Here is a 25304-nt window from a genome sequence, read left to right on the forward strand (position 1 = left end):
CCGCCGCCGCCGCCGCCGCCGCCGCCTCCTCCCGCTCCAGCTCCGCGGCCCGGCCCGGCCGGCTCCCTCCTCCCTCCCCTGCAGCCTTCGTCTGCCCTCCCGCCGGCCGCACCGGGCTCCAGGGGGGCCAGAGGCATTGCGGGGTGGGGGGAGGACAGGAGGGGAGGAGGAGGGAGGGGGGACCCCCGAGTCGCCCCCTCTCCTCCCCCCGCCCCCCCGGCTCCATCCTCCGCCGCCGCCCGAGCAGCTGCGGGGCCGCCGCCGCCGCCGCCTTTGCAGGTAACAGCCACCGCCCCCCGCTCGCCCCCTCCCCGCCTGGCCTCCGCTCCCTCCGGGCCCCCGGCCCCGGGCCTCCCTCGGGCGGGGTGGGGGGAGGCGGCGGCGGGGAGAGGCGGGGGCGTCTGGGTTGTCACCGCGCCGGGGGCGTGGGCGGGGGCCGGGTCACCGGAGGCTCGGGTGTGGGTGTGGGTGGGGAGGCCGGGGGATGCCCGGCGCCGCTGACACCGGCACCCCTTCACTTTCCGGGGGAAGCTGGGGGGCGGCGGCGCGCGGGGGGCCGGGAAGGGTGTTCCCGGCCTAGCGGTACCGGCCGCGTCTGCGCTGCCCCGGCCCTGGCGCCTTCGGTCCCTGCGCAGCTCCCGCTCCCCGCCGGCCCGGGCCGCGCGGCGTGGGGAGGGGGCGCCGGCCGGGCGGGGGCGGCGGCGGGCTTATATAACGCGGGGAGCGCCCGTGCCGGCGTGTTTGGGTTGGGGGGAGGGGACCGTCTGCCGCGCTCCCCGGCGCGGGGGCTGTCTGCGCGCGCGGGGTGGGGTGCGGGCGAGGATGCACCGGCGTCCCCCGGGGTCTCCTTCCTCCCCACCCTTCCCGGCTGCCGGCGCGCAGGAAAAGGCGGCCCTGGGGGGGGGGGGGTGTGTGTGGGGGAGGTGGGTAACGTGCTCGTCTGTGTTTTTAATAGTAGTGGGGTTTTAATCCGCTTGGGAGTTGTGTGCTAAGAATAGAAATGTGCGGAAGATGCTGGGTTTGGCGGATCCAGTGATGCTGTCGCTGCTGGCGGCGGCGGCGGCTCGGGCTGCAAGTAAACAAACCAGCCTCTTCCTCGTCCACCTCCTCCTCCTCCGCATCGGTCTGCATCAGCCATGATGCTGGCTGGGCCCTCAGAGCCCAAAGTTGAAGCCTGGCTGGTCGCCCTATTCACCCTGACTCCCAGGCGGGGGTCACTCCTTGTTTGGGATTACCCGGGGATCTTCCCTTAGGCTGGATTGAGTCTCTTTGGGGCCGGGTCTTCAATACCGATATTGACTGTTTATCTTCTGAAGGCTTACCCATAAGCCAAGGGTAGGATGCTCCCATTTCTTGCATCAAGAGAACCTTGTGAAAATAAAACCAACTCATTTCACCAGTGTGGTAATTGGTCGAGAGCCCAGTAGTTTATAATGGATTACATTTTCAAATAAAAATTCACAGCGAAACCTATGTATCTGTATTAAGTAGTACTATTAAGAAAATGTTCACACTTTAGTTCATCCTGTAGCTAAAACATGTGAAATGATGGACTTTTTGCAGTTTAATACCTTGCCAACTTCTTCAAATCATCAAGTTAGGTATATGTTCCATATTTGGTAAGGCATGGTCATGTTATATCTTTTAGGAGGCTTTAAATTACTACACAACCCCCCAGGTTTTGGTTTTGGTGGAGACTCATTAAATTAGGTTATACATTGTTAGGAAATAGTTGAAAAAGCCAAAGCCAGAAGAGTCCAATAAACATGGTTTAGGAAAATTTGTTTTCAGAACTTAAATATTGCAAAATACGTACAAATGAAAACTTAAATATTGCAAAATATGTACAAATGAAAACGAGTATTCCAGGAGATGGTCGTCTAAAACCAACACATACATTCAGGAAGTGGTTGTCTGAGACAGGAATGTATTTTTTATTAAGAAATCTAATTCTTAGTAAATTATTAGCTTTCTGAGGTGAATGTGCAATACTTTGGAAGATACATATCAGGACTGTAGTTATTTTGTTTTTCTTTTGCCAACACATAATCTTGACTTTGAAAGTTTACCAAGGAGACTGTATTTGAAGATCTGCTTTTTGTTTGTCTCAGTAGGGTTGACCCCGATATCTTTGATTGGCTTGAGCTTCTAATTTTAAAGTGAGGGAATGCATATATCACATGAATGAGAAACCATTGGAATTTAGATGACTGGAGAGCTATAGTTTTCAGTTGTTATGTTTGTGGTAGGTGTTTGCGGTAGTAGGTTTTCCCACAGCATTTAAAAAATATCTAAAGTAATTCTACAAAAAAACCTAGGAAACTGTTATTTATATCCATTTTGTCCCCTACACTTAGTCTTCCTGTAAGGATTACTTTAGTGAGTTGTTTTCCAACTGAAAATTCATTTTTAGTTTGACACTGACTCTTAGTTTCAGTTGTGTATGTGAAGGTACTTAAGGGTTCAGCTTTAGACTTTTTGGTTTATGTAATTTTATAGCTGTAAAATATTTTAAATAAGATTTCATTCATCCTTCCAACAAATATTTGAGTGTGAACTGTGTGCCAGGAGCTAGTTTAAAAACTTTATTTACTTTTCATTCAGAAGATTACTACCATTAGAAAGAGAATTTGTTTTCAGAATCATTGCAAATCTAAACATGTTTTGGTTAAACATCCTAGGACAAATGTACTTAGCATAATAGAATCTTGTGCAAAGTAGGGATTTAAGATTTTTTTAAACTCTGGCTTTTGATTTAAACATATAAGAGATTTTATTTCTTAAAAATTTGATGGAAATTTCCAACTATTTGGTTTTCTTTAAAAAGAGGAACCTCTTTTATAAATTATTTCTGTGGAAGTTTAGAGTTTGCTTGAACTTTGCATATTTTTGTGAAAAGATAACTACACTTCGTTGTTAAACTTTTTTAGTTCAGGAATTCACCCTTGAGAAGATAAGGCAACTATTGTTAACTCATGTTAATTGGATTTTTAGCATGATTTGATAGGATCTTGTCTTTATAATGTGATTAAGTTTTAAGCATTAAAAAATACTTAATTTACAATAATTTATATTTGAATACCATAAGATGCAAGACAGAAAAATAAACCATTTCATTTGTTTTGACCAAATCAATCTTAAAATTTGACTGGCATTTTTGCTTTTCTTAACATACATTTTATTGCACATAATGAATTTTTGTAGATATGTGTTAGAGTAATTAAATCATTTGAGCTGCTCTGTTTTTAACTCCAGCTTTCAGGAGCGTGCATCGGTATCCTGAATCCTTGTTTTCTACAGCACGCACTCTTCCGTAGAAGAGTTCACTGGAAGGATAGCCCTGAATCATCTGATGTTAACTGAAAATTGTATCATGGTCTTTCATGTATGACAGTGCTAGGTCAGGTTTAGGGTCAATGTCAGCCAGTGCCTGGTGAGCACTTGCCACGTGCCAGGCGCTGTTCTAGGTGCTTAACATGTGTCAATTGGTTTAATCTTCACAACAGCCCCTGCTACTTTTGAAAGTGGTTTTCACAAGAGAAAACACTTATTAACGCGGCATTATAAAAATCCATTTCTGTTTGACTGTCCTCGTTCTGAAACACTTTTTTCCTTAGCGTTTCTCCTGAGTTGTTTGTACCTCTCATTAGACTTCCCAGTGACATACTCGGTTTCAGTAATTTAGTACAATAATTTCCATAGAAATCACGTTAATAGAGTAAAAAAGTATATCAACAGATCCATAACATTCTTTTTCATTTCAGTTGTTTCAGAGGCCAAGTTCAATGCCTCAGTTGTTCACATATGTTATTGTAGTGCCATAGTCTTTTGGCATTTAGATGTAAACAGGTTTCCTTTGCCAGGTAGCCTTCAAATAGTAGTTAATAGATAATATATGTCTCTTGACCTGTAGATTTGCTTTTTAGTTGTCTTTTCAGTACTCTATCACCAACCGCAGAGATTTCAGATTTTGTGAAATGTGAAATGGGTATATTTTGCTAATATTCAGAGGGAAAAGTAAAATGATTTCCCAGAAGAAATCTCTAGAAGACTTTCAAGTGAGAAATTTTCTTTCATATTAATTAAGAAAGCCTCTGACTCTGTTTGGGAGTCTAGGGGATGGGAAGGGCAGGAAGATGGTATTTGCCAGTATTGGAGTTCAGTTCAAATTTTGTCTAAGTGGGATTGATGTTTGAATGTTTCATCTTCCCAACTATGTATTAAACTTTTGACGACAGGAACTATGTATAATCATGATGGTGTCACTGGAGATGCCATCTATAAGCAAAGTAGATACTCGGTAGATTTGAACTTGAAGAATTATAAATATCAACTCTGGAAGAGCTGTGAAGCTATTTAAGTTGGTCTAATGCTACACTTTTATTTTTATGGCTAAGGAAAGTGAAGCACAGAGAATTAATTAAAGGATCTTATGTAGTGTCACTCCGGATGGGGCAGAGTTGGGAATAGGGACCCCAGTTTTTGGGCCTGCCCGGTGCTCTTTCTTTTTCTTTTCTTTTTTTTTTTTTAAAGAATTTATTTGAGAGAGAGAATGAGTGAGAGAGAGAGCACAAGCAGTGGGTAGGTAGGGGGGCAGGGGATGGGAGAGGCAGAGGGAGAAGCAGACTCCCCTCTGAGCAGGGAGCCCGCGGGGCTGGTCCCTGGGATCATGATCTGAGGGGAAGGCAGACACTTAACCGACTGAGCCACCCAGGCACCGTGCCCCCCCCCCCATGCTCTTTCTGATGCACCATGGTGATGAGCTTTGTTAAAGGATTCCATACCTGTGGGTTAACTCTCAGTTTAATCCAGGGTAAAATCCGTCAAGCTGATCTTGACATTTAATGGACCATATATCAATTGTATTTTGTGTATATGTGCGGATTTTTTTTTTCATTTTATTGTCAGGGAGGTCCCCAAGGCAGATTTTAGAAGGATTTTACATGTGTGTTGGAAAAGTTTGGCCAGCTGTGCAACTGAAATTCTTTGTGGCAACCCTCAACCTGTTCCTGTTATATTACAGATGCCTTCACGTAGAGACAAACCACACTAAACATGAGAAAGGTAGGGCATCATTTCATTTGTCTATAGCTTGTTCAGTGGTTTAGGTGAACCAGAGGAATCCAATAGGCATTTTCCTAGTTGTTTCAAGTTAGAATATTAAATACAGCACCCAGCGCAAGTTTTTTTTTTTTTTTTGGTTACTCATGGATATGTTGGTTGAAATGGCATTCAAATGCCCTAAACTGAGGTAGAGAAGAAGGGCAAATGCTCTCCATTTTTGTATGTATATTTCGAAGTTTGCAAAGTTGAAAGAACTGAAATTTTTTGTGAAAGTTGGACATCTTGCCTATTCAAGTATTTTCCTGTAGGGTGAAACAGTGAAGATATCTATTAGTTTTAAGAAAATCCACAAAGTTACTGTACTCTGAAGAAAGGAAAGGTATTCAAAATACATAGTTTGTGTGGCTCACTTTCCCCATATGACAGGTTTATGAACAGGATAACAACTCTTAAGAGGGACAGACTGGCTGAGAGTTATTTGAAGTGCAGGGCAACTTGCCTTGAATTTCCCTTTCATTTCAGTATTTTTCCTTTCCCTCAAATCCTTTAAAGAGTTTTATATGACCTTATGCATTTATTATGACGTATGTTAGTTTCACCTATTTCTTGAAATCAATGTATTATGGCTACCCTTGAAAATCATTTGTATTTCAAAGTAGCAATATTCTCTTGTCTTTGCACTTTAGTTGTCCTTCATTAATTCAGTTTGGCCAAGCATAGCTAAAGAATATAAAAAATTGTGGTTCAGGGCAAGTATATTTTACATAGTATTAATTACAGCCAAGGATATAGTTTAGAGGAAGTTGTATTATGGACAGTATTGTGGCTTTAAACTTAGAAATTAACATGTAGGAAATTACTAACCTGTGAATCTTGTTCTAATTTGTAAAAAAGAAAATTGCTGGCATGCCTTTTAACTTTGTTAACCTTCTGGTCTTCTGTTGGTGTCATTTCCTTTGTGATGCCGTGGTTATATTTGATTTTTATTTGAAAACGTTGTGTTTACTGGACTTTTGAAAAAGAACTCCATACAGGAAAAAATGTTCGCAGCGATTCACAAATGTTATACGTACTTCTGAGAGTTCCTATTGGGTTATTTGGTAGAAAGCATACCAAACTGATAGAAGACTTGAATTGCAGGAGGTCACACTTGCTACTTGTCACTATCTGGTTATGGTAATGGCAAGGGAATAATGGCATTTTTGGTTGGTCACAGTTTGCCTAGGTTCAGAATTGTAGATGCTGTAGCTACTGTACAGATTTGTTTCTGGAGTCAAATTCGCAAATATGTGAAAGCACTTTGATAATAAATTATTGCATGGAAAAGATTTTTAAAAACTTTGTTTTGCTTGCCTCCCTGTATACTCAGTGTGGTCCTTGTCACAGAATAGGCAATCAATACCTGTTTACTGACTACATATATATATGTTACATGTTTCTTGAAATGATATTTTAGAAAGACGTTTGAAAAACTGATTATTGCTTAAAACTGAATGGTTTGTTGCCTTAAGTAAACAAATATCTTTTAAAAATTGTTAAAACTATCATTAAGAAAATAATGCCATTCTTTCTCTGCCTTCCTTCCACAAAGATAATTTTGGGCAGTGTTGATGCTTAATTGTTTGGGAGTTGAAACTTGACCTCCTCTCAACAAAAAGTGTCAAAAAACGTGGAGAAAAGGAGGATAATTTTAATGTGTGCCAGTCCTCGCAATTAGTGGAGGTCTATAGTAAATGTACTTTAATGAATAAGGAAGAATAGTTATTGTAATTTAAATTACTTCTATGTAGGTGCTTTCATAACATTTGAGTTTAGGTTTGCCTCTAAGATGACTTAATACTGCTCTCCGTTGACTTACAATATCAGTTTGTCTAGTGTGTTCTTTATTAGTTATGTAAAGCTACATCTTTGCTCTTTCATTCATCCGCTCGTTCATTTATTCTGTATTTGTTGGGCATATCTTATGTGCCACTGTCAAATTGCTTTACTAAATAGTAATGCTATTGAATGAGGTACACGATGTGAAAATGTTTTGTAAATTGTGAAGTGATATTCAAATGCTGTTATCATCAAATTCTCAAATAGTTTTGAATGAAAGTATCTTTAGTGTAACTGCTTTGTGTAAATTCTAAATTGAATCTGCCAAGAATTTTGTATGACATTTTTTAAAGAATAGACAAAATTAGATTATTCAGCAATAAAATATTTAATGCAATAGGCTTAAAAGAAAAAGAAACCAAATTTTGTCTGAGCTCATTGGATAGAACATATTTCTGGAGAAATTGGGACTGTAGGAGGAGGTGAAGTTCATGACCAGCTCATCATTTTGCAGATTAGTGTTTTTAGCAACGTGGAACACTGAGTGGGAGAGCGTAGATGACTTGGTACAAGAGGGTTGCCACTGTAGGGAAATTAAAGAATATGGTGGATTGCTTAAGACTCACTAGCATTGTGTTTACGCACACAAGACAGCATTTATTTCTAGCCTATTGGTCATAAGTCTGGAGTAGTATACTTTGAATGTCTTTTAAGCTATTTTCAAAGAATGTATCATTTTAGCTGAGAGTCTCAGGAGCAACTTTAAAGCTCAATATTATGATTATGGGTAGAATTTGGTAACAGTTTAAGATGCAAATGGATAAAGCCATTTCTATAATGAGTGGGCTTACTGGTCCTGATGACGATTATAAATTTTGTCCTGTTGATTTAACATACATTTCAGCACTTTAAATATATGAGCACTGATAAATATTTTTATCTAAAAACTTAGTTTTTTGAAAGTTTCATTTTATTTATTTTTTAAAAAATTTATTTGAGAGTGGGGAGGGGCAGTGGGAGAGGGAGAGAGAGAATCTCAAGCAGACTCTGCTGAGCACGGGGCTGATCTCAAGACCCTGAGATCAGGACCTGAGTGGAAACCAAAAGTCAGACACTCAAGAGACTGCATCACCTAGGCGCCCCGAAACAGTTTCATTTTAAAACAAAATTCATTGATTTGGGTTGATGTGGATATCTCAGTATGTTGTTTTGTACTGAAGGGGTCATGCTAGTGGAAATAAAAATATGCCTGGTTCTCTGGTCTTGGTTCCCTCAGAAAGCAGCTATGTGACCTTGGGCAAGTGGCTTTATCCATCTAGACTCTGTTTCCTCAACTGTAAAATGAAGGTCCTTTCCTGCCTTGAGATCCCAACAGTGAAATGTTGGCTTAAAAAAGTGGAATGAATTTTGAAAATACTTTTTTTTTAGTGTTCTATATAGATGTGTTGTAATACAGATTATTTTAATAGAAAGGAATATATTTTATATATGTTTATTGGAATTGTATTATTTTTTGGTTATTAATAAATGTTGATCCCTGATCTGTTCCATTTCCAATCTCAAGAATATTAAGATAGGAATTTTTTTTAATCCAAATCATACAACTTTATAGTCAAAAACCAAGAAGGGCTTGAATGAGATGAGGCCCCTTCCTATGGGTGCCACCAAAGAGAAGGACTACTTGCACCTCTTCTAAAGTCATTGGTTTGCACTAGGGCTCCCAATATTTAATGTCCTTATAATTATGTAGCATAAGGATCTAACCCTTTTAGTTACCTAGTTCTGTATTATGGAGCCAGTTTTCAGGAAGTTCTGTAAATCAAATTAAAATAATGTTTGGATTCTCTACTGAAGGTTTTTTGTTTTTGTTTTTTTGCCCATTTTTAGTGGTGAAATGAGTCTTGCCTTGAGTTATGTGGCCATTTCACAAAGGCCTGGATATCAGTACATATTACTAAAGAAGAAAAAAAAGAGCCCTGTGGGTTCAGTAAGTTGAGGATTTGCTGAGATAAAAAAAGGTTATACATATTTTGTATCTTTAATAGGTTAATAGTGATGTTTTAAGGGAAAGACATGGTTTGTAGAATTTTTCCAAACTTATTTGACCAAAGAATTTTTTTTTCTTTTTTCATCCCCCCCCCCACCCCCGGAATTTCTCTTGGTATTCTTTCAAACATATTTTGGGAAAATACATCCAGATTCTAGTATCCCTTTAGACTGCAGTAGCAGACCCCATTGCTTCTGAGGATAGTCTTGGCCTTACCTGTAGGTGCTGAGGGCCCGTGTAGGGATGGTTTTCTGATCAGTCACACAAACTTTGTCAGGCTTTCTTAAGAGAATGTTAGTCTTGATTCCTCACTGCTAAATGATTAGGCTTTCTACTTAATTTGCATTGGAAAATGAGCCATAATTCAGTTCCAGTAATAGCTAGGGAGTCTAACCTTGAACTTGCTGCTATGCACTATTTATCAAAACCCAGTTTGAGAAAATAGTATAGTTACATAGTCCATCCGTCCATTTTTCTGGTTATCTAAAATTTATGCGTGTGTTTTTGGACCAGTGCACCCTGGACTACATGTTTTAGTCCCTTTCTGTGGAAATATTTTTAACTCTGTTTTATCTTGGCATTTTCCTTTTTAGGTTGAGAGGGACAGTGAGAAATAGCCCTGCAAAACTCATTAGTGTATATATAAGGATATTTTTGAGGACTTTGTTTATTACACTACAAGGTATCTTACAAAGACCCATGGGATAAATTTCAGATTTTTATTCCAGGAAAAATTGTATTCCTTCTGAAGCAACTTCTTTTTTTCTTTTAAAAAATATTTATGGATACTGTAAATATTGAAACCAATTGCGTTTCCTTATTTGCACTGCTTCCTGAAAGCTTTCCTGCTAAATTTGTGGCCCATCTTTTGCGAATATGTAGACTTCTACTCTGGCTTCTTTCCATCTTAAGGCAGTATAGTTTTGGAGTTAGGACTGCAGGCTCTGGAGTCAGATGGCCTGGTTCAGATGTGGGCTCCATCATTCAGTAGTTGTGTTGAAATCAGGCACGCTCCTTAATCTCTGTGAGCCTCAGTTTACTCATCTGTGAAATGAAGTTAATGGTACCCTCCTGGGTTTACTGTGAGGATTACCTGAGAATAATAGATGTAAGCACTTGTTCTTGGCACATCTTAGATATCCCATATTTTTTTCCACTTTCATATTCCTTTTTCACTTCGTGTATTTTAAAAAATCATTGACTTTGTATTATTTATACTATTTTATTTATTTTAACAAAAATTCATTGTCATCTAATTCATTGATTGTCTAAAATATTTCTTGGAATAGGGCAGAGTAAGCATACATAAGTGCTGGTTTCTTAGCACATTGTGTTTTCCATAAAATACAGCTATTAAAAACATTCACAATTGCTTTGCCATAAATATTCCTAAATCCACAGAGATTTTGGAACTAGACATACACGAAAGTTTACTTTTAGTTCACCTAACTTTCATTTTCTTCCTTTTCACCTCTGACACAGCACCAAACAGATTTTCTGTATTATTTGTATAGGTGTGACAGGGGTTTTCTTAAGACTTTTTTTGTTACAGCCTCTTAGGTTAAAAGTTTCACTATCATTTGAAATCTGTCACAAGACCAGGGAATCCTGTTCATTATAGAACTGTTGAATAAATAAGTTCCCCAGTTTGAGGAGTTAGAGTTTTATGTGAGGTCAGGCCAGTTGAAGACATTTACAAAGAATTAGTTGTTTGTTATTGCTGTGTGAGTTGCAAGAATGGAAAAAAAAGAAATTCTTTCTTCAATACTTCCTTCCAGGCTGAGTCATCACTAGAGAGTGGGAAGGGCAGCAGCAGCAGAGAATCCAAACCCCAAAGCTGATACCACAAAGTAGCATTTCTCCACGTTGGGGGCTCAGAGGGGAGCCATCATGAGCGATGTTACCGTGGTGAAAGAAGGCTGGGTTCAGAAGAGGGGTAAGTACTCACCAAAGCCGAAAGTCGCATGCGTGGTAAGTGTGCTCGTGGTCAGCGATGTCCTGGAAGTTGACATTTGTTCCACAGCTGTTACAGAGTCAACGGACAGACCATGTCCCGTGAGAGAGAAATGATATCTAACTTACGTGTTAGGAATTTGCTTGTTATTTAGGAATTCTTCGTAATTCTTGATTTTGATAGTTTATCATCACTGTTACGAGGACTTGGCCTCCTGGTATGTTGTGTGCTTGCATGTTACAGAAAGTTCGTGTTGTATTTTTCCGTGTCCACAGAGTCTACAATTCAGAGAGATGTCTTTCGGATATTTGATATCTAGAAAAGTTTATAACTTGTCTGCATTTAAAGACATGTAAATTTATATTAAGCCATTTTGGGTGGTAGCAGGGGAGGGGTTAAGGCTTAAAGGGAAAGAGTTCACCCATAATCTCATAGCTTCAGCAGTCCTGTAAGTTAGTTAAGGAGAGTCTGAAGGTAAAAGACCACATGAAGAAAGGGTTTTTGTGTTGTCTGTGTGTGTATGTGTGTGTGTGTGTATGTTTCATTTCATATTTTTATTTTTCATGATCTAGCTTTAGTATTTCTTGTTCACTTGTTCACTCCTACTACTTTAGATAAATAATTCAAATGCATTATTATTCTTTTTTTAATACTAAAGGAAGAACTCTTCAATGTAAAGCTTAGTTTATCCTCTATGAGATCACCTGCTAATGTGGTTAATATGTTTATTAAGAAATCTGGAGTGTAGACTAGTTGCCAGGCAACTAGTGTTTATCCACGTGGCCAAATTGAGTAGAATGAGGACTGTTTCATTGTCAGGACTTTTAAGTTCCTGTGTACTGTATCTATTTTCTGATTAAAAGTTGCCTTTTAAATAGTAATTTCACTGTTCCTTGTGGGTCTGTAGTTAATTCCTGTGCTTGAAAAGCTGTTGTCAGAAGATAAATGGGATTATGTATGACTGAGTTTTAAAAAATCAGCCTTATTGAGTTATAATTTTCAGAACAATAAAATTCACCAATTTTAAGTGTATACTTTGATGAATTTTGCTACGTTCATGCAGTAGTGTAATAAGCACTGCAGTTATGACATCAAACATGTCTGTCACCCCAAAAGTGCCCTCATTCTCCGATGCAGTCAGTTCTCTTTCCTCAGTGCTGACAACCACTGATGTGATACCACTGGAATCTTCCTTTTCTAATATGTCTTATAAGTAGAGTCAGACGGCCCTTTGTGTTTGGTTACTTTCACATAGCGTAATACTTTAAGGATTCATCCATGTTGTTGTGCATATCATTAGGTTGTTTCTTTACTGTTGAGGTGTATTCCGTAGTTTGGCCATGATACAATTTATCTGTTTACCAGCTGATGGATATTTGTAGTTTCTAGTTTCTGGCTATTATGAATAAAACTGCTATGAGCAAGGGAGTGCGTATCTTGGTGTGATGTGTTTTCATTTTTTCTGGGGCGATAACCTAGGAATGAGATTGCTGGTCATATGGTAAGTGTGTGTTTCATGATAAAAACTGTTTCAGCCAACTATTGTACTGTTGTTTCATTTATTGTATGGTCTGTTACAAGGTTAGAGGGCTTTTTCAGATTTCATTGCTGTATGAAGGCATTTTTTCTTTATTTTTTAACTTGCCTATTACATTTATTCTACCTTTCTTATTTTCTTTGGGATGGCAAATCACTTAAACCTTTTGGAGTAATACTTTATTAAGCTCTAAAATCTGCTCTCATAAGACCATTGCGAGGATTAAGTAAGATAATGGATGTGGATATGTTTTGAGAGTTTTAAAACCAGTGTAAACTGTTGCTGTCACCGAATTTTGCCAGAGATTTAGGGTGGTTCTTGAGTTTGTTTAATTAATTGTGTCTTGTCTGAAATACCGTAAGAGAAGGTTGGTATATAATGCATGGGATAAAGAAACAAGAAAAAATGGACAAAAGTTTCTCTGTGTTTTTCCTGCATTGGTTAATAGTACAAAAAGGTATAAAATGATAAATAAAAGTCTTTTCTACCCTCTACTTCTTCAAACTGGTTTCTCGCATATAGCCATTTTAGACCTTTTCTATTTTTAATTTTTTGGTGATTATTATCTAAATTTTATGTATAATATGCTAAACTTTATATTTGAGTAATCTTAAATAATCAAATATATGTCTATCACCATTGTGAAAAATGAAGAATTTAACTTATAATATCTGTTCTCTTCCTTCCTTCCCTGAAGGAGGGGAGAGGGCTTCATGGTTACACTTGCAACACTTGCACTCTTAATTCTAGAAAGTACTTAGGCATTATCTCTAAACTTGCCACTTTATGAGTTGAGAAAAATTAGTACCCCTCACAGTCTTTCCCCTGAATACCTCATGGTCCCCTCCCAGGTTGTGTCAACTGTAACATTTATTTAATGTTGTCAAGGTTTGTCACAGTTTCACTTGTTGATTTGGAGAAGCAGTAATCAATATTGTGGTAAGTAAATACTCCCTGCTGCTAAGAAAGTAGTATGATGGGCACAGTGGAGCCATGGAGAACATATGCTGGTGTTCAAGATCAGGATGCACTTTAGTTTGGCTTCTAGCCTGGGCTGTACCAGTTTTTCCTGGATTTTCCAGTTGCCATGTTGCCCCTCTGTTGGTTAAAGAGTGTCTGCCTTCTTTATCATACCACTTGGTTATGCAGCTTTTTAATCATAGTATTTGTTGACATTCTATTGTGAACCGACTTTTTTCTGGGTATGATGCTCAGCTAATAGCATGTTATTTAATTGCATTCTTGGACACGTTCTCTGCTTTCTTAGATCTTGTGTCTTTCCCCTATTTGTTTTGGATTTATTTTACAGATTTGTTTTGGATTTATTTTACAATGTTCTAGAAGTAATTTTTTTTTTTTTAAATTTCCTGGAGTACTTTTTTCAGAAAGAATATGTGGGGGGTTGCTTGTCAACAGAGTATTAAAAAATGTGCTTTTCACTTTCACACCCAGTACATGCCTTAGCTGGGTATAGAATTCAGTTGTGCAGCAGTTTTCCTTTGGAATTTTGAAGGTTGCATTCCATTACCTTTTGGTAACCAGTTTCACTGATAAGAGGCTTAATGCTAATAGGAGTAATTTCTTTCTAGGTAACCTGTTTTTGTTCTCTGGAAGCTTGTTGTGTCCATGCCTCTTTATCCTTGACGTTACGAAATTTAAGGAGGATGAGATGTAGTTCTTTTTAACTCATCCTGTAAAACATTTGTGACCCTTCGGATACACAGGCATATGTCTTCAGTTCTAGGGAATCTTCTGTATTTCTTTCATTATTTCTTCCCTTCTGTGTTCTCTGTATTCTTTTATGGCTTTGACCCCTAGAGCGTCTATATCAGTGTTCTGGTATGATTTTTCTTTCACTTCCGTGTCTGTTTACTTGCCTTGTTCTGGAAGATTTCCTTGACTTTTTCTTTGAGCCCTTTACAGTTATCTGTTTCAGCTATTACTTTATACTTCTGGGAATTCTTTGTAGTTCATAGCCACCAGCTCTTATTTTACAGATATAATACAATCTTTTATCTTAGGACACTAACTAGACTTTATTTTTAAGTTTTTTCTCCCCTCTGAGTAACTTTTTCAGTTTGTTTATTTTGGTTCTTTTTTGGTGGTGTTAGTATTCCTCAGGTATCTGGTGGTTTTGTGGATGTGTTTATACTTGTGAATGAAAGACTGAGGTTGCAGGTCGTGTCTCCTATCTATTTGTACAATTTGTGTATTTTCCCTATGCTGAAGACAAGTTAGATTCACTGACTGAGGATTTGTGATGGCAGTTTTAACTGGACTCTTGAAAGCATTAGTTGAAATATTAGGGGAAACCAAACTGGGCATTTTTTCTCTCCACCATTCTTAATTTATTCCTTTAGAGATTTTCAGTATGATTTTAAAAATAACTTTGTGTTTTAGTCAAGCAAATTTCATTAGGTAGTCTCTTGTTGTTTGGCCATATTTTGGTTCAAAGAATTTCTTCTAAAAGAGCATTATTGTTTGCTGCCTATTTACCCTGGGCAGATAGATTTTCATCGCCTGAGCTTGGGTGTCCTTGTTTGAAAATAAATGTGATAACATCTGCTTTCTTTACCTCACAGTGCCGTGGTAAGCAGTACGAGCTAATATGTATAGAGTATTTTTTTTTTTTTTGAGTTGAATTCTATTTTTATTTATTTATTTATTTTAAAGATTTTATTTATTTGAGACAGAGAGAATGAGAGAGAGAGAGAGCACATGAGAGGGGGGAGGGTCAGAGGCAGAAGCAGGCTCCCCGCCGAGCAGGGAGCCCGAGGCGGGACTCGATCCAGGGACTCCAGGATCATGACCTGAGCCGAAGGCAGTTGCTTAACCAACTGAGCCACCCAGGTGCCCCTGTATAGAGTATTTTTAAACTATTAATAAAAGTATTAGTAGAAAAGTTATATTAGCCCTTACTTTGAATATCAGTCCTTTTCCTCAAACTTGTATTTATAAATCAGTTCTTGTTAGCTCCTATCCAGATTGAATCTCATTTTATTTGTACTTTCAATGTAAATAAGTTGTTCTTCAGTAAATATCATCCTGGAAAAGGAAAAAAACAGACTTAAAATAATTAATGGTACTGTGTGGGACAAATGCTTTCCTAACTTTGGTGATTGGTGATATATATCAATACTGAAACCTTTTTTTTTGTGTACTTTTCTGGAGCAATTACAAAATGTAAGTATTAATTGAGATAACACATTAACATAAGGTTGTTGGTGTTAGAGATGACAGTAAAGAAAACATCATGTAGCACACAAGGAATCAAGTGCCACCTGCATTTTCCTCTTTGATGGTCCTGGGACAGAACCTCACAGTTTGGTTGTACATCAGCATAGGACATATCTGCATACATATTAGATGCTCGTTAGATGATCTCTTTCACAGACCAGCCCTGGGTATACTGTCGGTGACTGCAGATCTCTAAAGTTGATGTCAAAAGTTTTGCTCTCTTTTGGTTTTTTATCCCATTACAGCTAGTGGTGATATTTGCTATGAAGAAACTTACCCCGTTAATAAAGTGGGAAGTTTAGCCAGCTTAAAAGGTCTAAATTAGGGGCGCCTGGGTGGCTTAGTCTTTGGGCGTCTGCCTTCGGCTTGGGTCATGATACCGGGGTCCTGGGCTTGAGCCCCACATCGGGCTCCCTGCTCCGTGGGAAGCCTGCTTCTCCCTCTCCCCCTGCTTGTGTTCCCTCTCTCGCTGTGTCTCTCTGTCAAATAAATAAATAAAATCTTTGGGAAAAAAAAAAAAGGTCTGAATTATAGAATTAAGTAGACTGAAATACTATTAACCAGGGCTGATTGTAATTTATAAAATTCTGTTTGCATAATAGTACTGTTTCTTAAAAAGGTAAGTAGTCTCTTATAAATGTGGAGAGCCAGTGTTTTGATAACAAGTGGGGTGCCTGGGTGGCTCAGTCATTAAGCGTCTGCCTTTGGCTCGGGTCATGATCCCAGGGTCCTGGGATCGAGCCCCGCATCAGGCTCCCTGCTCGGCGGGAAGCCGGCTTCTCCCTCTCCCTCTGTCCCTGCTTGTGTTCCCTCTCTCACTCTCTCTGTCAAATAAATAAATAAAATCTTTAAAAAAACCCAAAAAACAAGTTAAAATTGTAATGCATTGTTAGTCAACTCCAAATCTTACTGTTTTGAAATTGGTAACAAATCTAAGAGGTAAGGTTTTATCAGTAAAAACATTTGAATTGATGAAAATGCTGCAGATTCCTTATACTTTTTGTTGCCTCAATATCTAACAAATTGAACTTTCATGTTGTGTTCTGTGTATGTAACCAGTTTGTGCCTTCAAAGAACTTGTTCCCTTAGTTTGCCTTGTACTTAATAGTTTCCAGTTCAAGGATATCCATAAACTGTGACCTTGGAATGATATTTGTTTTATATTCTTTGAAATGGATTTGTTAAGAGGAACCGGAATGTTAGTGTTTGGTAATTCCAAGCTAAAACTTCATGAGTCTATGAGTTTTCTCTCAAAATATCTTAATGCCACTATGCAGAATATTTTAGTAATGTGAAGATTGTAAGCTGGGCTATATTTTAATGTGTGATTGTTGTGACCTAGTCAGTTTTAAGCTGTATGGAAAGCAAAATACACAATTTGTTGGGTGCTCATCCAAGTCCAAGGACCTTTTCCTTTACTCTGTACATACTTGTGTAGCTTTTGTTCATGTTTTATTCACAAAGTGAGTTTTGAAATAAATTATCAAGTGATTATGGAAATAGAAAATGACAGTATGATTTTCTGTTTACTACTCAGCAGCAAGCATTTTCCATAGAAAGTGAAGAGCTGTGATAGTGACTGAATAAATCACATGATAGATTAGAGAAGCTCATTTCTACTATTGATGTTACAAATGGAGCATAAACCTGAAAAAATTAAATTTATTTTCTAATGGCATTGGAACTCTGAGATTTAATGTATTTACAATAATGTGAAATTTGGGGTGCCTGGGTGATTCAGTCGGTTAAGCATCTGACTCTTGATTTCAGCTCAGGTCATGATCTCAGGGTTGTGAGATCAAGTCCCAGGTGGCCTCCATGCTGGGTGTGGAGACTGCTTAAGATTCTCTCTCTCCCTTTCCCTCTGGCCCCAACCCTTAAAAAATGTGAAATTTATTTTTCTCATAATTTGAATACATTTATTTTGGAAATTTTAACCAAGTAAACCAAATGGAGAGAACCATCAAATGATAAGCTTTCATATGCATTCTAGAGTTATAGAATTGAGAGCTGCTAGGGGCGCCTTGTGGCGCATTTGGTTAAGTCTCAGACTCTTGGTTTCCCTTTCAGGTCATGATCTCAGGATCATGAGACTGAGCTCCCAGTTGGGCTCTGTGCGTGGCAGGGAGTCTGCTTGAGATTCTCTCTTACCTTTTTGCTCTGCCCCTCCCCTGCTTGCATGTTCTCGCGTACTCTCTCTCTCAAAATAAATACATAAAAAAGAAAGAACTGGAGCTGCTGTTATGCACGCTCACACTCACACACACTCCCTTCCCAATAAGCAGTGAGTTTTGTGTATTGACCTTGTATCCTGCAACCTTGTTAAATTCACTTATTCATGTTAGTTACTTTTATTAACATGAATTTTTTACTAATTTTCTGCATAGATGGTCAAGTCATCTGCAAAGAGCCACAGTTCTGCTTCTTCCTTTGCAATTCTAATGCCTTTAACTTTTCTGGTCTTGTTTCGCTGGTTAGGAATTCAGGTGCAGTTTTGAGTAAAAGTGGTGAGGGTAGACTTTCTGCCTTATTTCTCATGTTATTGGGAAAGCATTTATTTTACCATTATCATCATAATATTATGTAATAATCACTATTGTGTTAGTTGTGGGTTTTCTATTGCTGTCTTTAGTCAGGTTGAGAAAGTTCCCTTCTATTCTAGTTTGCTGAGTGTTTTTATCATGAGTGGGTGTTCACTTTTTTCAAAAAGTTTCCCATACCTACTGAAATTTCAGGCTATTTGATTTTTCCCATTATTCTCTTAATATGGTGTATTAGTTTCATGGCTAGAATAAATCCCATTTGGTCATGATGTATTATATTTAATTTACCAGTTTTGATATACTAATATTTTGTTAAGGATCTTTTTTTTGCATTTCCATTGGTCTGTCATTTTCATTTCAGGTTTTCGTATAATGGCTATGCAGGACTCCTAAAATATATATGTTGGGAAATATTCCCTTCTCCTTAATTTTTGAAGGAATTTACATAAGATGGGGTTTATCTCTAATTTAACATGTTTGGTAAAATGCATCAGTGAAACCATTTGGGTTGGAGCATTTTTGGTGAGATTTCTGATAATAAATCCAATTTCATTAATAGCTAGATATAGGTCTATTCAGATTTTTTGTTTCATCTTGTGTCAGTTTGGGCAAATTGTGATTTTTTTTTTTTAGGAATTTGTCCATTTCACCTAAGCTGTTGATATATTTGGCATAAAGTTGCTCTTAATATTTCCTTATTCTTTAAGTGTTCACAGGATCTGTAATGATAATCCCTTTATTGAATTCTCTCTCCCTCTTTTTTTTTCCTCTTTGATCAGTTTTACTAGGAGTTTATACATTTCACTAATCTTTTCAAGGAGCCAAATTTTTGCTTTGTTTTCTTTGTCCTTTTTTTTTTTATTTCACTGCATTTGCTCATTACTGTTTTATTTTGCTTGTCTTTTTTTCTGGCTTAAGGTAAAATATTATATTATTGATTTTAAACTTTTTTTTTTTTAAATATAAGTGCTTAAATCTGTGGATTTATCTTACTTCACTGCCTAAGTATGCCCCACAAGTTTTGATGAAATGTGTTTTCATTATTATTTAGTGTAAAGTGTTTCCTAACTTGCTTTGTGATTTCCTCTTTGAACCATGGGTTATTTAGAAGAATGTTGCTTACTTTGAAAAGATATAGGAGTTTTTAGATATCTTAGTGTTTTGATTTCAGTTTTCTATTTGATTGTAATTACAGAAGATACTATGTAAAATTTCAGTCATCTGGAATTTTTTGTTATTTAAAAAAAATTTTTTTTATGGTCCACCATATGGTCTCTATTGATTTTTCTGCTGTTGTGGGTGTAGTTTTTTATAAATGTCTGGTCAGCATGGGTTATAGTGAGTCATATCTTCTCTAACTTTACTGATTTTTTTTTCTTTAGTTCTATCAATTACTGAGAGAGAGGTAAAATCTCCAACTATGATTGTGAATTTACCTGTTTCTTTTTTCTGTCTATTTGCTTTATATATTTTGAAGTTCTGTTACTAGATGCATTCACATTTATAATGATTATATCTTCTTAATGTATTATATCTTTTATGCTTATGAAATGTCCATCTTTTTTTTTTTTGGTGTAATACTCTTTGTTTTGAAATTCAGTGTGTCTGTTATTAATATTATAACCACTCCAGACTTTTTCTGATTAATGTTTACATCTTATATCTTCTTAAAATGTTATTTTACATTTATTTATTTACTTATTATTATTATTTGTTATTTTACATTTAGCTTATCTGTGTTTTATATTTAAAATGCCTCTCTTGTACACAGCATATTTTTGGGTCTGGTTCTGTTTTTTTTTTTCTTAATCTCATTTGACAGTCTTTACCCTTTAATTTAGACCATTTATATTTAGAACATTCATATTTGTTAAGGTAATTATTAATATGGTTGAGTTTCCTTCTTCCCATATTCCTGCAAATTTTGGGTTTAGAATTTTTTTACTTTCTCATTTTATCTCTGCTATTGGCTTGTTAGTGATACCTCTTATTAAAATATAAAACAAATCTATGATTGATGTTGATTTGATTGAATTTAGGTCTACCGTTTTGTTATTTATACATATATATATATATTTTTTGGCCTTCCCTTGGGTTAATTGAAATTTTTTTAGTATTTCATCTAATGCCTCTGTGCAGAAAATGTAGATATTACAGTTGTTTGTGCCTTTCCAATGGGACACATTATATAAACATGTAAACATATACATATATCTGTGGTGTTAAAATTTCATATGGGAAGCTAGAGTGGTTAGAAAAAAAAAAGTCTAGTCTTGTTAGATGGGCCATAATAGAAAAAACTGAACTGCTCTGTAATCTTGCATTCTTTATTTAATGGTTGTTGGAGGGCAGTGGTTTTCACCCAGGATTATTTTTCTCCCCAGGGAACACTTGACAATGTCTGGAGACATTTTTGGTTGTCATGACTTGGAGGGGGTGTGCTATTGGCATCTAGTGGGTGGAGGCCAGGGATGCTGCTAAATATTCTACCATGTACAGGACAGTTCTTCCCAAACAAAAATTTTCTACTCCAAAATGTCACTTGTGCTGAGGTTGAGGTTGAGATTGAGATTATAATATGCATCTCTAATTTATCACATTCTTTATGGGGTTAATATTTTACTACTTCATGTAAAATATAACATCCTTGAAATACTATAGTTATATTTACTCCTCCTGAGTGCCTTGTTCTAATATATATTAGATATGAATATGTTATAAACTATGATACAATATTTTAATTTTTGTTTTTTTATGTCTTTTTTGTGTCTTTTAAAGAAGAGCAGGACAAATGCAGTCTATTACGTATACTTACCTGCAGTGTTTCTGTTTATTTCTTCCTATCGACTTGAGTTTCTATCTGATAATGTTTTCCTTCAGTCTGAAGAGCTTTCTTTAAGAGCAGATATGTTGGTGAATAGTACACTCATATTTTTGTCTGTCTTAAAATGTTTTCACCTTCATTTTTGAAGGATTTTTTAATTGTATATAGAATTCTGATTTAATTTGTTTCCTTCATCACTTTAAAGATGTCATTTCATTTTCTTCTGCTTTCCCTTGTTTTTGATGAGAAGTCAGCTGTTTGTGTTGTTACCTATATATAACATGTCATTTTCCTTGACTGCTTTCAAGATTTTTCTAGCTTTGCTTTCAGCAGTTTGAATGTGACGTGCCTACATGTTGTTTTCTTTTATGTATCACATTTTGGATTTACTGGATTTTTTTGTTTGTTTTTTGATATATAAATTTACGTTTTTCACCAAACTTGGGAAGTTGTGTTGGCCATTATTTCTAAAGAACCTTTTCTACCCTGTTCTCTCCTCTGCTTCTGGGACTCTGGTTATACCTGTGAAGACTACTTGACAATGTCTCACAGGTCAATTAGGCTGTGTTAATTTTTTTCAATATTCTTTCTCTCAGCTCTAGAGGTAGAACAATCTGTTAAGCTATTAAGTTCCCTGACTCCTCTGCCATCTTTCTTCATTTACTATGACTGTATTTTCTGTTAACTCCTTGGATATTTTTATAATAGTTGCTTTAATGTCCTTGTCTGCTGACTCCAGCATTAGGATTTTCTGAGTTCGTTTCTGTTGACTGCTTTCTTTCTTTGCCTACTTTCTCATTTCTTCATATGTCTAGTAATTTTCAGCTGCATTCAGTTCATTGTGATGATATACTTACAGATTTGTGATCTGTTGTTTTCTCCAGAGACTTTTTGTGATAATTGGTACTGTCCTTCTATTCAGACTCAACACTTTATTTTACCTATTGTGAAGAGCAAGCTGAAATCTCAGCTCTTCTCTCCACTTTTTGATTTTTGCTTTCAGGCTCACTGGAGTCTTTTCTATGCATGCACAGCTCAAGGTTTAGCCAGAATTTGGGTTGAGTTTACAGGGAGGTTTTTGGGCTGCCCCATGTGTCTCCCTTATTTGTGGGATATCTCTCTTACTTTCCAGTCATTTTGGCATCTCTGACTCCAGCATCTGACTCCTTAAGCCAGCAAGACTATAGTTTTCTGTCTGAATTGTATCCACCTTAATTGCAAGGAATTGGGGAGCCCCTCAAGCAGAAAGCCATATAAATGCAGATCTCACCCAATGCAGTTCCTTGTTTCAGGTGCCAACTTCCCTCCAGTTTTTGCTTGCTTTTGATGCTTTCCACTGCCTTCAACTAGTTGTTATTTATATTTTGTACAGAGTTTATAATTTTATGTGTGGGAAGATGGATTAGTCTAGTAGAAGTCACCCGACTTATACTCTGGTATGTATATGCTTTAATGTATGGATATAAAAACTTGTTTAAGTTTTATAATTCACTTAATTTTGTCATGGAATTGCTCATAACAAGTTATGTGAAGTCGAAATTTCATCTCCATTTATATTTGAGGAAACTGATGGTTTCAACCAGTTGAGTTCCTATCACCTGGAAACATAGCTGAACCTTTTTTTTTGAGTGAATTTATAGAATTATAAGCTAGAAGAGACTTTAGAAGTAATCTCATTTTATACCCATTTATCTTCCAGATTAGAAAACAGGTAAGTTTTTGAGTTAGGGGCTTAGCCTGGACCAGTAGCTGAGATTTCTTTATTGCCAATTTTATAACACTTTATATTTTGTTTCTTTTGTTTCTTTCTGACACTCAGGCAGGTATTGGAGTTCTTTTTTTTTTTTTTTAATTCTTTTTTAAAAAGTCTCTTATTAGTACCTGGTGAGGGAGGGGCGTAGAACTGTTGGACAGGAGGAGAGTTTAAAACCCTGTGAGAATAGAAAAAGGGGAGTATCTTCCATCTGGTGGAATCCTTACGCTACCTGAGTCGTATCACTTACCACTCTGTGTCCAGTGGGGAATGCAGGGAAGCCGTTCCTCTGGAGCTTATTGCGTTACCTCCCTTGGAGAAACTATTTTTATTTCCTTTGACGTAGAGAAACGTTTCTTTAATTATATGTTCACATTCTGTAATCAATCACTTATCTTACTGATGTGATTAACTGTGTACCTACCACCATGTTTTCTTTTATGTATGTTGTTGTTATGCCTGTTTTTTTACTTGGCATATTTTTTTTCCTGTGTCTTTGTCAATGAAAATCTTCTGTGTCCTTCAGTTATAAATTCTAATATAATCTCTGTTTTTTCTCAGATCACACAGTCTTTCAAAGTTGGAATGATTAGTCTGTAGTATTATATCACTTTGCTTTCTTGTGGCATTATATGGGCTCTTATGTAGTTCCATTATTTCTCTTTGTCCGTTGTCAGCTTCCCGAGCGCAGGAACTGTGTCTAATAACAACTGTATTTTGCATCTAGGGTCTACCGGTAATTTGAACATAGTAGGCTCTTAGTCTTTGAGTGAATGAGGAAGAAAACAGTTTTAGAAGGTCAAATAGCAGTATGTCACGGATTTCAGGGCAAGGAACTAGAATTGGGACAGCAGAGGCAAGGCAGGGAACACAAAATAGATCACGATTATGAAAGCAGCCTGTATCTAGGATAGGGTTTTGGTAAGGGCAATGCTGGGATTCTAGATCATGTTTATCTGTCAAGCTTTTATGTGAGGGAAAATGGAACTAATGGTAGGAATTGGTAGAAATGACCAAATGGTTCTTCCTGGCCAAGGTGGCTGCACAGGATTCTGTTTGTCCTAGGAAGGATTAATATATAAGGTATCCAAAGCAGGTAGGTGCACTCTGGACACTAGAGTGAGAGTAGAGTAGTGGTCATAGTTCTGGAATATTTATCCACATTTTACTCTTAGAACTGCAAAGTACTTCTGAGTTCAAGACAGCATAGAAGAATCTTTTCTACTGTGTTTCTGATGGATCATTTATCTCTGATATTGTGGATAATTAAAATCTCACTAGGTAAGGCATAACTGTTTCATTATTTAACAGCTCCGAGTACTAGTGGGCTTTCTTTTGCCCTCCTGAGCAATATAAAACAAGTTCTGTTTTCCATAGGATAGGCCTTCAGATATTTCAGGATTGCTGTGATATCTTCCCTAAAATCTTTTTTTTTAAAGCAAAATGTTCTCTTTTCTTTCATTTGTTCATTGTATGACATGGTTTCTAGCCCTCACACATAATTTTGGTGTCCTACTGTGGAAATATCTGCTTGTCAATGTTTCTCTTAAAAATGCAGTGCCCAGAAGTGAACATAATCCTGTAGGTGTGGTCATTGCAGAGAAGAGCACAGCTGGACTGTTCGCTCCCACAGTATGTATCATAGGAGGGCCATCACTGCAATCCAAGGCTGCAGTCCTTTTCTCAATTTTAACTTTCAAAGGAACTTTTATTATGTGTTGTTTATGCAGATCATTTACATATGCCAGTTTCTAGTCCGCATGTTACCAGTTTACATTCCTATCACTGGTATGTAAAAGTTTCTGCTTTCTCGTGCCATAATTATCACTGGGTTTTATTCTTTTTAGTTCTTGCCATCATATTGCTGCTTTATTTTACATTTATTTGTTACTGAGGTTTAACTTTGTTGTTAGTGCTTTTAGCCATTTTTTCTTTAAATGAATTGCTTGTTTCTGTCCTTAGTCAATTTTTATATATGCGGTCTTTAGTCAGTTTTTACACATTTTATATGTTTTTATTTGTAAGAGCTTTTTGTATATTCAGGATACCATTATTTTATTAATCATTTTTTTGTTACAAATATTTTCCTGGCTTGAATATCTTTTAACTTTATGTTTTTGTCGTGTAAAAGTTTTGTAATTGTTCTGTAATTTAATATATCAGACTTTTCCCTTCCAAGGAGGCCATCGAGGTCACACTTAGAAACTTTTGCCCTGTTTTCTTTGAGCATCATTGTGATTAAAACCATTTGTATTATCTACATAATACATTAATTCCTTTTGTAAAAGATCCAAGCAGTATATAAATAAGCAGTGTGTGATATGATTCCTCCACTCCCAATTTCCTTCTCAGAAATAACCACTGTCGGGGCACCTGGGTGGCTCAGTTGGTTAAGCGACTGCCTTCGGCTCAGGTCATGATCCTGGAGTCCCAGGATCGAGTCCCGCATCGGGCTCCCTGCTCGGCAGGGAGTCTGCTTCTCCCTCTGACCCTCCCCCCCTCTCATGTGCTCTCTGTCTCTCTCATT

The 25304-nt window shown here is 37.3% G+C and overlaps 1 protein-coding gene across 2 annotated transcripts in view; it reads left to right on the forward strand.

Moving 5' to 3' along the window:
- Nucleotides 1-21: 21 nt before the first annotated feature.
- Nucleotides 22-25304, forward strand: part of AKT3 (AKT serine/threonine kinase 3) — a 304967-nt gene continuing 279684 nt past the window's right edge. The window contains exons 1-2 of one of the 2 annotated variants that reach the window (XM_081824493.1): nt 22-279; nt 10708-10865. In XM_081824493.1, coding sequence (XP_081680619.1) covers nt 10820-10865 — 46 coding nt within the window. In that variant the 5' untranslated portion in view covers nt 22-279; nt 10708-10819. The remainder of the gene's footprint in view (nt 280-10707; nt 10866-25304) is intronic. The other variant, XM_081824490.1, reaches the window with a different exon arrangement.

The sequence above is a fragment of the Leptonychotes weddellii genome, chromosome 6 (genome assembly GCF_054177405.1).
Source record: "Leptonychotes weddellii isolate Sample4059 chromosome 6, ASM5417740v2, whole genome shotgun sequence".
In the NCBI taxonomy this organism is placed as follows: domain Eukaryota; kingdom Metazoa; phylum Chordata; class Mammalia; order Carnivora; family Phocidae; genus Leptonychotes; species Leptonychotes weddellii.